Raw genomic sequence first — 13613 nt, 5'->3', positions numbered from 1 at the left:
ATGTGAGTGAGTAGGTGGATGTCACACACACGCACACACAACCAGAACAAACACAAATATTAATATATATAAATGTTTGTTTTTGTGTAAGAGCAAAGCATCCTCACGATTATCTTCATCATACATCCTCACACACACACACACACACACACACACACGCACACGCACACGCACACACACACACACACAACTGAATTATTCTTTATCAATTTCCACATTTTGCGTTTCACCAGGAGTCCACCAGGGCGCGCTGGTAACACACACACACAGTGTGTGTGTGTGTGTGTGTGTGTGTGTGTGTAAGAAAAACCTTGTGTTTTTTTTGGATGGAAGGCGAACGCCGTCCATCAGTTGACTTCCGTTCTAAAAAATAATATTTAAAAGTTGAATATCTTAAAAAGTTTAAATATCTGAAAATGGTGAAGGTAGCATGCAAAACCAAACTGATATGAACATTTCAAAGTGGAATGGAGTCTCTAGGTGAAAAAGTGTTCAAGGAGCAGGGTCCCAAAATTTGTAGAGAATAATAAAGAAAGAAAGAAATAATACGCCTATGAAAAAAAAAGTTTAGCGCTGCTTGCAGCATTCTGCTAATAACAATAAACATTACATAGAGGTCTAGAACCGGGATCCACAGAGTGGTAACCAACAAATCAACACCATACGCTTAACGTCTGCCTTGATCTGGTTATAGCTTTTACTTGACATTGCAATTCACGTGACATAGTAATTCTTCTTAAATCGAATAAGTACCTATGGTTTCCAAGAAGATGCCAATCACTAGAAGCCAGCGCCATCCGCTGTGCAAGTGAGGCCTGCAGCCTTCTGGTCGGAGGTTATACTTGCCATAAAAATTCATGTGTCATCATTCGATTTCCAAAACCACATCATGGCCTGCCTCACCAGGACTTGAACCCTGGTCTCAAGACCTGGTATAGCAATCAAACGCTCTATTCATTGCTCCACCGAGAGATCTGTTTTTTATCAGGTCGGAGGTAGGCCTAATATTAAATAACCAAAAAAAAGGCTAAAAAGATCTCCAGCTGAAATCTCACTCCCAAGGTTTTCTGAGATGTTGGCAGCCCTGATTGGTCGCGGCGAGATGAAATATCAAGGGCAGCTTGGTACTGTATATCATCATATCATCAAACATATATCATCATCCAACTGTTAGATCCTTATTATGATATGGCCTACTATTTTTTCATTCATAGAATTCCATCGTATTCTTGGAATGGCTAATAACATTGGTGTTATTAGCAGTATATAACAGAATATAAATCATTCCAATGAAAACTGAATGTCCTCCAAGGAACTATGCTTAAACCAGTTTGTGTTCCTGTTGTACTAAACATGGATACTAGATGGCAGTGTAGCACAGTCTAAAACCTTTTGTTCTATCTCCAACCCGATACACAAGTCTATCAGATACAGAAACGTGTTAACCACCTTTAACCTATTCCCTGAATTTAACCATATCCAACATAATGCCTAATTTAACCATATCTAATCTGATACCTTTACTTTCTTTAACGTCATTCCTTACCATAACCACCTTTAACCGACTACCTTAACTTAATCATCTCCAACCTAATACCTAGACTTAATCATTCAATATACATAATTTTTTTATCCTTTTTTATTATAAAAAACAAAAAAAAAGAATAAAAAGAATAAAAGACACTTTCCATTTTTAGAGGCAACATATGCAAAACAATATTGTTTTAATCAATAATAACTCAACAAGAAAATATCCTGCAGCGTACAATTTAAATGTAAACCAACATGAATCTGCAACAAAATATGTAATAATTATTTCTTAAAATGCAGGCATAATGTAATATTTAAGAAAAAGAAAAACATATTGCACTTAAAGAATATAACAAACTAAACTATTCGCATATATTCAGAACATCATGGGAATGGTTTGTTCATTTTGCTTTTGATTAATGACACTTAAATTATATGTATTCAATAAGTCATTAAAAAAATCGACAAGATCTCGCTAGGCCAGGAAATGTGTGAAAATGATGTAATGTAGACTTTGAAAACATACCTTCTGTTACTGTACATAATGAGATTTTGTCTGGTTCAGTTATGGAAAATATATTTCTTACTGAACACTTTAAATGTCTCACACAACATACAGTTTTAGTTTAAACATTTCAGATTTTTCCTCCTGATTCAAAACACTTAACACTTTTAATTAACAGACCCTTTAAATCAAAAGTTTTTTGAGGAATTCTTACCTCCTTTGTCAAGATGGTAGCTTTTTGTGACATACTGTTAAACGGTCATGACACAAAATAAATACATTATGGATTCGTTTATTAGTAACTATCGAACCTGTTTAATATTTTTTGTATAGTTATTCAGGTTTTGTGTTCAATTAACATTGGCCTTGTTTTAACACAAATTACTGCTCTATGTTCCTTTTTTTCCCATGGACCCACAAGTAGGTAATTTAAGACATATTTTTTGTTTTAACTTATGAATCATCCTCACAAGAAACATATCCTTACGACCTCCATTCAAACAGTCCGGAAATGGAAATTAATCAATTAACTATTTTTGCCATAAATCAGCCGGCTCAACTATAACAAGCGACAAATGGACACATTCTCTTGCATTAAGTAGTCAACGTTTTTAAATAAGACAAATATAAAAAAATTGCTACATCATGTAATTTATGTATTAACTGAAGAAGACAATTTAACTATTGTCTTTTTACCACATATTAAACTGTCCATAAGTTCTGTATATGTTTTTCGCTTAAAATGTACTCCTAGTAAGGTGTGCTGTTGACATACAAATGTTGTATAAACGTCCTAAACAGATGTTTTGATTAATCTTTTGTTCACAGCTTGAAATATGAACCAAGGTTGTATAAAAACATTATGTTTAGTTGTTGTTAAATCAATACATTTTATCATGTGCAAACTTTTATTCACATATGAAGCTCAGGCAATCCTTAATCCCAATTTACAACCTGCCAGACTTGGCCCTTGGCCAGCATTTGTAGAAGTTTCTGATATACAATCTCCAGGGACAAATATCAGACTCATGACAAACCAGATCCAGATCCGTCTTCAGGGCTACATTTTGTAGCATCCTGCTGACCTTTGCTATCTGGTGCGAATGTCTTCTCCAGGAAAGTCAAGGTAGTTCCACTTGGGCCAGTAAGGTGATGTATCTCTACCTGGCCAGGTGTTTCTACCGCAGGTGTTTCTACCGCTTCTCCAGGTGAAGTAAATATGTAGGAGTTCCTACCTATACAGGTAAGGGTCTTTGTTTCCACTTTTTCTCCAGGTAAGGCTAGGGGTTTCTACCTGTACATGTGAGTTCAGGTGTTTCTACCTGTACAGGTCGGTTCAGGTGTTACACCCTCCCTTCCAGCTTGGGGCTTCTACCTGTACAGCTATACGCCTGGGTTTCTACCTGCACAGGTGAGTTCAGACGTTTCTTCCTTGCGAGCTGTAGTTAGCTCTCTGCCTGGCGAGGTTGATGTTAAGGGCTTCTACCTTTTCCCGGTGAGGGTAGGTGTTGAGGGGTTTACCTCTCTGGGTGTGGTTAGCTCTCTACCTGGGCAGGTGAGCTCAGGTGTTCCTCACCTGGAGTCCAGCCTCAGTCGCGGCTGTGCTTCTCACAGTGCCAGCGGTTGAAGTCGATGTTGAACGCCACGATGCTACCAGACGCCATGCCGGTCACCAGGGTCCTGGAAACAACGTAAGGCATAGGAGAACATTAAACAAGCATTTTTAGAACTCTGTTTAGAACTCTGACAAAGCAGCGTTGTCTAGTCGATGGGTTGCTGTGGTTTTACACCCAGCTGAGGTTCTGGGTTCACGTCCCGATGCCCACAGTCGGTTTGTAGGCATCGTTGAGCAATTTGCCCTCTTACCCCTCCTGCTCCTAAATGACATGCTGATGTACTGTAAGTCACTTAGGTTAAAAGCATCTGCTAATATATATATATAGGACATAAACATGTGTATTCAATATATATGGATGCATGATTTACTTATTAATGAAGCGCTGTTAAGCACTACTGCAGTTAAAGTATGTACACGTTATTCCTCTGGCTCACACACACCGACGATCACCCAGGAAGGAAGGGTAAGGTACGCGTTCCACCGCTTGAAACCCCATTTCCATGATTAAGAAACTCCTTTATTAGACTGTTGACAGGACCCTGTCTTGCTCTGCTCGGCGTGCGTGTGTCAGCGGATAGACATCTCTCTGTTCCCGTTACGGAGCGTTTCCGTGCATAAGATCAGTTTAGTAAAAAAGGTCAAGAGCGGCGAGGTCATAGCGCGCCGCGGCGGAGGCTAATTATCCAGCTCCGGTGACCGGCTGAAGAGCTCCATTCACCGCCAGGCCGTCCAGCGAGTGCTTCTCATTGGCTCTCGTGCGCCCAGCCGGCCCCTTCCCGTTGGTCCTCCCCACACCCAGGAGCATCTGGGGGCCCCCGAGCTGGAGCAGCTGATTTCACAGGGTCGCCTTAAACTGCTACACCCTGGGGGCCGAGCGTGGGGAACAATGAACAGAGAGGCAGCAGAAAGACCCTCTGTCCCCCTCGGACCAGGAGCTCGGCCCTCGCTGCTGCTGGGGCCTCTCACAGCCAGGCCCAGGAGGAGGAGGAGGAGGAGGAGGAGGAAGGGGAGGGCAGAGGGGAGGAGGAGGAGGAGGACGACGACGACGATGAAGGGGAGGAGGAGGAAGAGGCGGAGGACGAAGTAGGGGAGGAAGGAGGGAAGGAGGAAGATGAAGGGGAGGAGGAGGAAGAGGAGGAGGTGGAAAAGGAGGAGCAGGACGATGAAGGAGAGGAGGAGGAGGAAGAGGAGGAGGACGACAACGACGAAGGGGAGGGCAGAGGGGAGGAGGAGGATGAAGGGGAGGAGGAGGATGATGAAGGAGAGGAAGAGGAGGAGGTGGAAAAGGAGGAGCAGGACGACGAAGGAGAGGAGGAGAGGGAGGAGGAGGAGGAGGAGGAGGAGGAAGAGGAGGAGGAAGAGAATTCCGGGGACCTTAAATCAACTGAGATGTAGTTTATTGGCGAGGCAGCGGTGGAGGAGCTGGTTCCCGAGGAGCTGGTTCACACTGCGCTGTAAGCCTGCCAGTGTTTGGGGCCGGGGACAGCACTGAACTGATTACTGTTGTTTCTTAAACACGTGGATCATCTCATCTGAACACACACTGAATACACAGACAATGTCGTCCATACACACACTTTTGGATGTTTACGTTAACATTGCTGCAACTCGCCAAGTGTGTATACATTTTCTGTACGTTCTGTTATTTCTACTGCTGTCCTGCACCTTCTGCTGTGAAACCCACACTTCCAATCTGGGATGAGTGGAGTTTCTAATCTAATCTGAAACCAACATTCAGAGGGTAACGATTGGTTGGTTGGGGAGTGGGGACAGCTCTAGTGGGCGGAGTCCATGGTTCATTCTGGACATGATTGAATCCATGCAGGGTGACGTGATCCAGACGTACCAGACCGCCCGGAAGCCAAGGAGTCCACCTCCACCACAATGTGAAACAGTCACAGCCTCCGTCCAAACGTCATAGATATCGGACTAAAACTCGACACTTCAAAACCAATTAAATGGAATCCAGAACAAATAATGGGCAAGGTAGACTCGTGGCGGGCCAACCTGCTCCGTAATCTAATGTCTCTGAATTCACTGCATAAAAGCCTCTAATAAATAACTAAATAAGAAAGTAAATTGAGAGGAAAAACTACCCATCGGCTTATACAATAAAATAAGAACTCCATTTTTATTATCCACTTTATTTTCTTTTAACAGCAGTAGGAGCTCGTGATTGGCTGATTTCATCCCAAATGAGATGGAATTCTACCCATGCCGCTGGAACCCTAGTCTCTATGGCAACGGCGGGTTCTATTTGAGGACCGGCGCTTGGGAACGCTCCGGGGTTCTAAAGGCATGCAAGGAGATCCCCAGGAGATCTGCAAACAATCAACTAGCAACTTGACACACAAAGAAAAAAAAACACACACTCCTGGTAAACAAATCGATGTATAATTCAATGTCTGTTCTCGCTGTAACACATCATCCGTGTTGGCAGGATAGTCTAGAGGTGAGGGTATTTGCAAACCTGAATGTGTTTCAAACCATGTTCGTTGTTCAAACCTCCATGTCCGTGGTTCAAACTTGAATGTGTGTGGTTCGAACCTCAATCTCTGTTGTTCAAACCTCAACGTCTGTGGTTCAAACCTCATTCTCTGTGGTTCAAACCTCAACGTCTGTGGTTCAAACCTCAATGTCTGTGAGCGGGCGGTGTGTTCCTACCTCTGGTCATGTGACAGGTCCAGGGCTCGTATGCCAGCGTCGCAGCCAGGGTAGACATAGTGGCGTTTCAGATCACATGCCCTCCACACCTCCACCACGCCTCGGTCTCCCCCCGTCACCAGGTTCTGGCCGTCACTGCTCAGCAGGATGGCCTGCGACGCAAACACACACCAACACATAGGCCTTATTACAAAAACACACGATAAAACGCACACTGACACGTGACTTGGGGGTTGTCTTGGGTTGACGTGGGTCGAGGCTCAGTCTGGCCTTCTCCTCCCTAACTCTCATAAAACACCGCTCATACGCACTTGTGCGTTATATGTTGTACGTCCTGGCACTCAATGTACGCACTTATTGTATCTTGTACATCCTGGCTCTTAATGTACGCAATTATTATATCTTGTTCGTCCTAGCACTTAATGTACGCACTCATTATATCGTGTTCGTCATGGCTATTAATGTACACACTTATTGTATGTTGTACGTCTTGGCACTTAAAAATAGTACTTAGCATTGTGTAGCGTCTTATCCCAGCTCACTTTGTTATAATGGGTTAACCTAGCAATTGTAAGTGCTTGGCACTTATTTTGTTACCAAAAAAGCTATATAATCATATTACTTGAAGGAAGCAAAGCACACAAAGTGTGAATGTAGCGGGGCTGCAGACCAGCTTTTCCAGGACTCAAGTCGAATTCAGGTGCGTAAATTAGGAAACATATTTCTCTCGTCTTTCCTGACAGGGCCGTGTGCTTTGGGCTTCAGAGTTTAGGGTCAGCTTAAAGGTTGGGTATGGAATTCTCTTTTTTGGCCATTTTTGCAAAATTACTTGAAATCCTTATCATAACCCACTTACAGCCACTGAGTTAGAAGTAGCCTACTGACATGAAAATTAAACAAGTCAATCATCTGTGGAACGGGCAGGGCTCGAAAAACTCCAGCCAATGATTTCAAGAACCACCGAGTGGCATTGGACAGTAAGTACGTCAATCAAACGGTCGTAGTGCACTCCCCCTCCCCTGCTCCCCGCGCGTGACCCCTTCGTGCACGTACTCAAAGCTCGTGACCCAGAGCAAGCTTCTGTTTGTTGTTATCCTGCGGTAGCTACTGGAGCTAGCTAACTAGCTAATCCACATTTGGACCTAGCACTAGAAGACAACCCTAAACTCCAACCTAGCTAGCCTGGCTCGCTCTCGCGCATCTGTGTCCGCGCTCGTGCATGAGTGCGCGTCCATGTACTTGGAATGGGTGGAGTAAGAGTCAGCGTCGAAGAAGAGGGGGTAGGACCATTTGAGTTGTGTATTTTCAAAATCTGCTGGCGTTTCGCAAATCCCATACCCAACCTTTAAGGTTAGTGTTAGGCGTTGGAAATAAGTAATAAGTAATAAATAATAATAATAATAAATTGGCCCATCCTTGACCTACCCTGGTGGAGTCGGCCAGCTCCAGGCTGGCCAGTAGTTTTCCGTTAATGCTGAAGGTACAGAAGTGCCCTTGCCCCGGGCCCCCCTGGTAGCAGATGATGCAGTGACCCTCGCTGGACACGGTGATGAGGCGGGGGGCCCCGCAGCTGTCCGGCCCCTCGAGGGCCCGCAGAAGGTCCCCCGTGATGGTGTGCACTAAGCACGGTCCCTCTAAACAACCGTGTACAAACACACACACACACACGTCCATAAAAAACAACACGTAAATGCGTTCGTTGGGTGGTGACCAACAGAAAACAACACACTTGGAATAAACTTCCAGAACTATCAGCTCAAAACCACCTACAGAGCTACATAAATTGTGTAATCCTTATCTGCCGAGTGATTGGTTAAAGTAGACGCAACCTAACCCACTCTCTGAGAGCGGCTCAGACGAAATTTAAGACCGAAATATGAAGTGAAAATAAGTTTTATTTGAGAATAATTAACAGGCTAGAGAAGGGCAGCTAGCCCATAGCTTTAGCTCCACTGTTATGGACCAGAGCAGCTAGCCCGTACCTTTAGCTCCACTGTTCTGGACCATAGCAGCTAGCTCGTACCTTTAGCTCCACTGTTCTGGACCAGAGCAGCTAGCCCGTACCTTTAGCTCCACTGTTCTGGACCAGAGCAGCTAGCCCGTACCTTTAGCTCCACTGTTCTGGACAATAGCAGCTAGCTCGTACCTTTAGCTCCACTGTTCTGGACCAGAGCAGCTAGCCCGTACCTTTAGCTCCACTGTTCTGGGCCATAGCAGCTAGCCCGTACCTTTAGCTCCACTGTTCTGGACCATAGCAGCTAGCTCGTACCTTTAGCTCCACTGTTCTGGACCAGAGCAGCTAGCCCATTGAGGTCACGTTTTCGGCTCTACGAGGTTGACGTCTTACACACACACACACACACACACACACACACACACACACACACACACACACACACACACACACACACACACACACACACACACACACACACACACACACACACACACACACACACACACACACACACACACGATTGCCCGCGAGGGAATAGTTACTGGCCCTTTTAGTGGAAACCTATAGGTAAAAAAAAAAGGTCTGGGGATATTGTAGAACAGTCAATGTTTAAATGATTTCCCTTCTATGGGCAAAAACTGTTGGTTTATTTTTATTGATCCCCTTCGAGAATTTGTGTGGAATGTGTTCCACACAAATATTTTCTCGCCTTTCTCCTTTGTAAAGCGCATTGCATTGCCTTTGGGCCGATATGAAGTTAACTGCGCCTATTCCTTGATTCCTTCTGCCGCAGCACTCCAAACAATTAATTTTGTTCCAATGTTCGGCCAGTCCACTCCAATAGTGGTCCTGCATTGAGTTTAAATCCAACTCTAATGAATAAATGGTCCAGTTTTAAGTTTCATAGAATATTCATACATTCCCAGGGCATGTTAAATAAGTGCACGCCCTGCTATCGTAACACACTTGTAAAATGCAGTCGTCAGTTGATGGAATGGGTTATTTCATACATAATCCCAACCAAAATTTGGAATTAATCAAATAACTTACAGATAAATAATGTTGAGATGGCTACTTTTTGGTTGAACACATTTGAACGAAATATTTATGATCCCCAATGTTGACCTGAAGTCGGCGCCACTGATTGATAGACTGTCGGAATGGCGGTACTGTAAGATGTCGGACAGTGGGGGCATGTCGGAAAGGCGGCATGTCTGAATGGTAGCATTGTAACCCCAGTTACCTTTAGCTCCACTGTTCTACACCAGGGCAGCTAACCAATAGCTTTAGCCTCACTGTTCTGGACCAGAGAAGATGAACTAGCCCATAGCTTTAGCCTCACTGTTCTGGACCAGAGAAGATGAACTAGCCCATAGCTTTAGCCTCACTGTTCTGGACCAGAGAAGATGAACTAGCCCATAGCTTTAGCCTCACTGTTCTGGACCAGAGGAGATGAACTAGCCCATAGCTTTAGCCTCACTGTTCTGGACCAGAGAAGATGAACTAGCCCCTACCTTTAGCTCCGCTGATGACCAGGCCCAGCTCGGCACAAACTGCCACACACACCAGCTCGTGGTCGTGTCCCGTCAGCACTGCGCGAGGAGCAGGGAAGTCACCTGTGGGACGAGAATAATGTCTGAGCGATACGTTCAAGTTCAAGTTAAAGTTCAAGTTTATTATAGCCATTTCAACAATATATAAAATACAGTTGATAGGAATTTGTTTTGGTATGCTCACATGTATTACACAGCAACATAACAAGACAAAAAGCCAAAACGGCACATAAATAACAAGGAGTACAACACTTAACACACATAAAAAACACACAATGCATGGTTCGCAAAGTAAAGTACAGTACAGTGGTGCAAAAACTGCAAGTGAGATAGACCATGAAGATCTTAAAGACCTTAAAGTGCTTAGTGCTTGTTCAAGTGGCGTATAGCTTGAGCAATCCGGTTTTATTTATTGTATCGACCTATAGAGTTTGATTCTCAGTGGTTTATCTTTGGCCACAAGGCGCTGGGATTGACCCCTCAAGTCGATTACTCTATAAAACGTCAAATGACCACATTATTTCACCAACAAATGATAAAAGACGGATCTTCTAAGATAATGTATATTTTTTAATAATTAAAAATCCTGGAAATGCACACATCCTGGGAATGGCAAACATCTGGCAGCCGCTTGGTCTCCCACTTACATTGTCATGTAAATTATGGGATGTCCAGCAATGCTAGCAAAGCCCCCGGATCCCATCCCACATGTCACATGATTGATGATGGATGGTTGAGGGGGGGGGGGGGGGGGGGGGGGGGGGGCTGGATGTATGTATGCGTGTTTGAGGGCACCTGGACTCTTTATAATGAGGACCAGGAGACCGCCGACCCAGACCTACGGTTTGGATCAGACGGGGAAGAGGGGATAGCAGTTAAAGAATTACAAATAAGTATTTATTTTAAGATTTGGTCATTTTATCAATTCGTTTTAGCAATCCATTTAATTTGGCAGGGATGCTGATGTGGGGGAAAAAAAGTAAGGACAATTTGATGAAATAAAATGATTATGAAGCAAAGTTTAATCAAGAAGAAACTATAATCATTTAGGTTTTATTTATTCATTCATGTTTGAAGTGGCAGGGATTTCTTTGGACGGGATGCTGGTTAAAATAAAGATTATCAGTTACATTTTTTTTCTTTTTAGGCTTAATTTTGTCATTATATAGTAATAGGGTTAGCATCGCAATCACAGTACAATAATATACCAGAATAAGACACAAGGCAATCAAAAGCCATTTGAGACTCAAATATACTACAACTGAGGTGTTTATATATCTAATATGACTCCTTTGCAGCTATTTCAGAGCTTTTAACCTTCCCACCACAGCCTGGCATTCCGTGACCATAGCGAGTGTACGCTGGCGTGATGTATGACATCATAAAGACATCACCACATCCCCACAGGCCACCGTGTCCCACGGACGCCACCACGGACGCCATCAACACAGGAACGCACACCACCGACGTCGTCATGGATACAACCGTGGCGAAAAACACTTCCTGATGGATGGATGACGAGGATCACGGTGTCAGGACCCCTCCTCTTCCTCCTCCCCCAGCCCCCCCCCCCCCCCCCCCCCCCCCCCCGGGTCCCGTCATGTCTCTCTGTGGTCGGCGAGGGGGAGTCGAGGGTGAGGGTGAGGCAGGAGGTGTGGTGTGATGGAGGAAGTGTGTGTGTGTGTGTGTGTGTGTGTGTGTGTGTGTGTGTGTGTGTGTGTGTGTGTGTGTGTGTGTGTGTGTGTGTGTGTGTGTGTGTGTGTGTGTGGGGCGGACTCAGGGATGTTTTGATGGAGGGCCCAGTGAGACTGGACCTGAGCCATGCTGTCAGTCACACGCACACACACGCATTCACTCACTCACTCTCTCACGCATGCGTTTGTGAGTGTGAGTGTGAGTGTGAGTGTGAGTGTGTGTGTGTGTGTGTGTGTGTGTGTGTGTGTGTGTGTGTGTGTGTGTGTGTGTGTGTGTGAGTGTGTGTGTGTGTGTGTGCGTGCGTGCAGCTGAGTAGGACATGTGTCAGCAGCGCTCCCAAGGGATAACAGGACCGGGTGCACAACATCACCTACCAGACAAAGGATTCAATCACAACCTGTCCTGCAACACACCACCTCCCTCCCCCTACCCCTCCCTCCTCTCCCCCCCTCTCCCCCCTCTCTCTCCACTGGCCCCTGTGGGACCTGAGAGAGCGGGAGAACCAAGGGCCCCCCATTACCCCTGGCACGACCGAGCAGGAAGTTGTTTTAATTATGACACGCTTACCACACACACTCACACACACGCTTTAACACACACACACACACACACACACAACAGCCTCCACCCCACGCCAGTAACACTATGCATCGTGTGTGTGCGTGTGTCCATGTGTGTCTGCGTGTGTGTGCCTGTATGTGTGTTTGTGTGCCTGTGGAAGTTTGTGCATTATTAAACGTGTGCACGGTAGCCTGTACTCCGCTGTTCTTCAGCATTACAGTCTACTGGCGCGATTCAGTATTCAGTGTGGCTGTTTACCGTCTTCTGGATCTGGATCATTAAGAATTTCGACCACATAATGTTAATATAAATAATGAATATATAATGGTAAATATAAAAAATAACTAAATGTACATAAAATATACAATTTAATGAATAAAGATATTATTACTAATGTTATTATAATTATTATTATTTTTAATTTTCTGTATTAGGGTTTTTTTTTTTTTTGCACCCAATATCTCAAATCGTTCGAAACATGAAGCAGAGTGAGTAGCTACTGCCAGGTCAAGCACTGCCACCATCCATTAAATCAATGTACAATCATGTACGTCAAATACGATCAGGTAAAGAGCAGATATGTTCTCTATGTGAGGACTGAAGCCACTGAAAACACTCTGTGTCAGCAGGGGGTTTTGCTGCAGCTTTATGGGATGTAGTGCTGTGAATACCAAGGGAATCGTCTTCTCTCTGCTCAAAAAAACAGCAGAGCCATTGTTACCCTTCCACTAATTAGAAGCACCCAAGCGTTCATCTTAATGAAGAGTCTGGAGGAAGTTCATTAGAGAACACGCCTCGGATCTGGATCTGACCTGCTCCCTGGAAACATACACTACACAGAACACAACACACACACAACACAACACAAAGACACAACACCACTCGCGCCCGGGCCTGACCTGCTGCCTGGAAACATACGCTATACACAACACAACACACACCACCCAACACAAAGACGCAACACCACTCGCGCCTTGACCTGACTTTGGCTTTCTGGAAACATGCGTGTGCGCATTTGCGTTCCCCTAAACGTGTACATGGGTTTACTTGTACGGGTCCACACATGTGTACAACCCAATGTGGCTGCAGTTGGTGCCATTTTAATTGGTATTTGTTGTATAGTTATAGTTTAAATTAAACTATAGTTAAAACTATAGTAACCTTTAATAACCTTTAAAGGTTATTAAACCTTTATTTATCATCATTGATTAAAAATCCCTTTTGCAAGGGTGACCTGGCCAATATGGCAGATCAACTAGTGATTAAATACAACTCAAAACAAGCAACAGAACACACAACATTTGGAAATACTCAAAAATATAAATCTGGCGAAGAGACAGCAGCTGGTATCTTTCAGCTTAATTTGGAATATCCCAATTATATAACAAGGCTTCGGTGTTTCACGTAGTTTCAGGCCAAAGTTATGTGCCTCTATGGAGTTTCCACAGTCTGTCTGACCAGTGGACCAGGAAGCCCTTATTTGGGCAGATGAAGGATGTGGTTCCTGGGAGTCTTACTGTTGTTGGCGTT

General features: G+C 44.4%; 1 protein-coding gene across 1 annotated transcript in view; it reads right to left on the bottom strand.

Moving 5' to 3' along the window:
• Nucleotides 1-1689: 1689 nt before the first annotated feature.
• Nucleotides 1690-13613, bottom strand: part of nbeab (neurobeachin b) — a gene marked incomplete in the record, with an annotated part of 132497 nt that continues 120573 nt past the window's right edge. Inside the window, 5 exon segments of the mRNA XM_030380861.1 lie at nucleotides 1690-3715; nucleotides 6318-6469; nucleotides 7743-7951; nucleotides 9789-9890; nucleotides 13601-13613. The exon segment at nucleotides 13601-13613 is cut by the window's right edge and continues 158 nt beyond it. Of these exon segments, the coding sequence (XP_030236721.1) occupies nucleotides 3625-3715; nucleotides 6318-6469; nucleotides 7743-7951; nucleotides 9789-9890; nucleotides 13601-13613 (567 nt within the window).

Source organism: Gadus morhua, chromosome 16 (assembly GCF_902167405.1).
Source record: "Gadus morhua chromosome 16, gadMor3.0, whole genome shotgun sequence".
Lineage (NCBI taxonomy): Eukaryota > Metazoa > Chordata > Actinopteri > Gadiformes > Gadidae > Gadus > Gadus morhua.
Note: the sequence above shows the minus strand (reverse complement) of the source record. Positions and strands in the feature narration are given on the sequence as shown.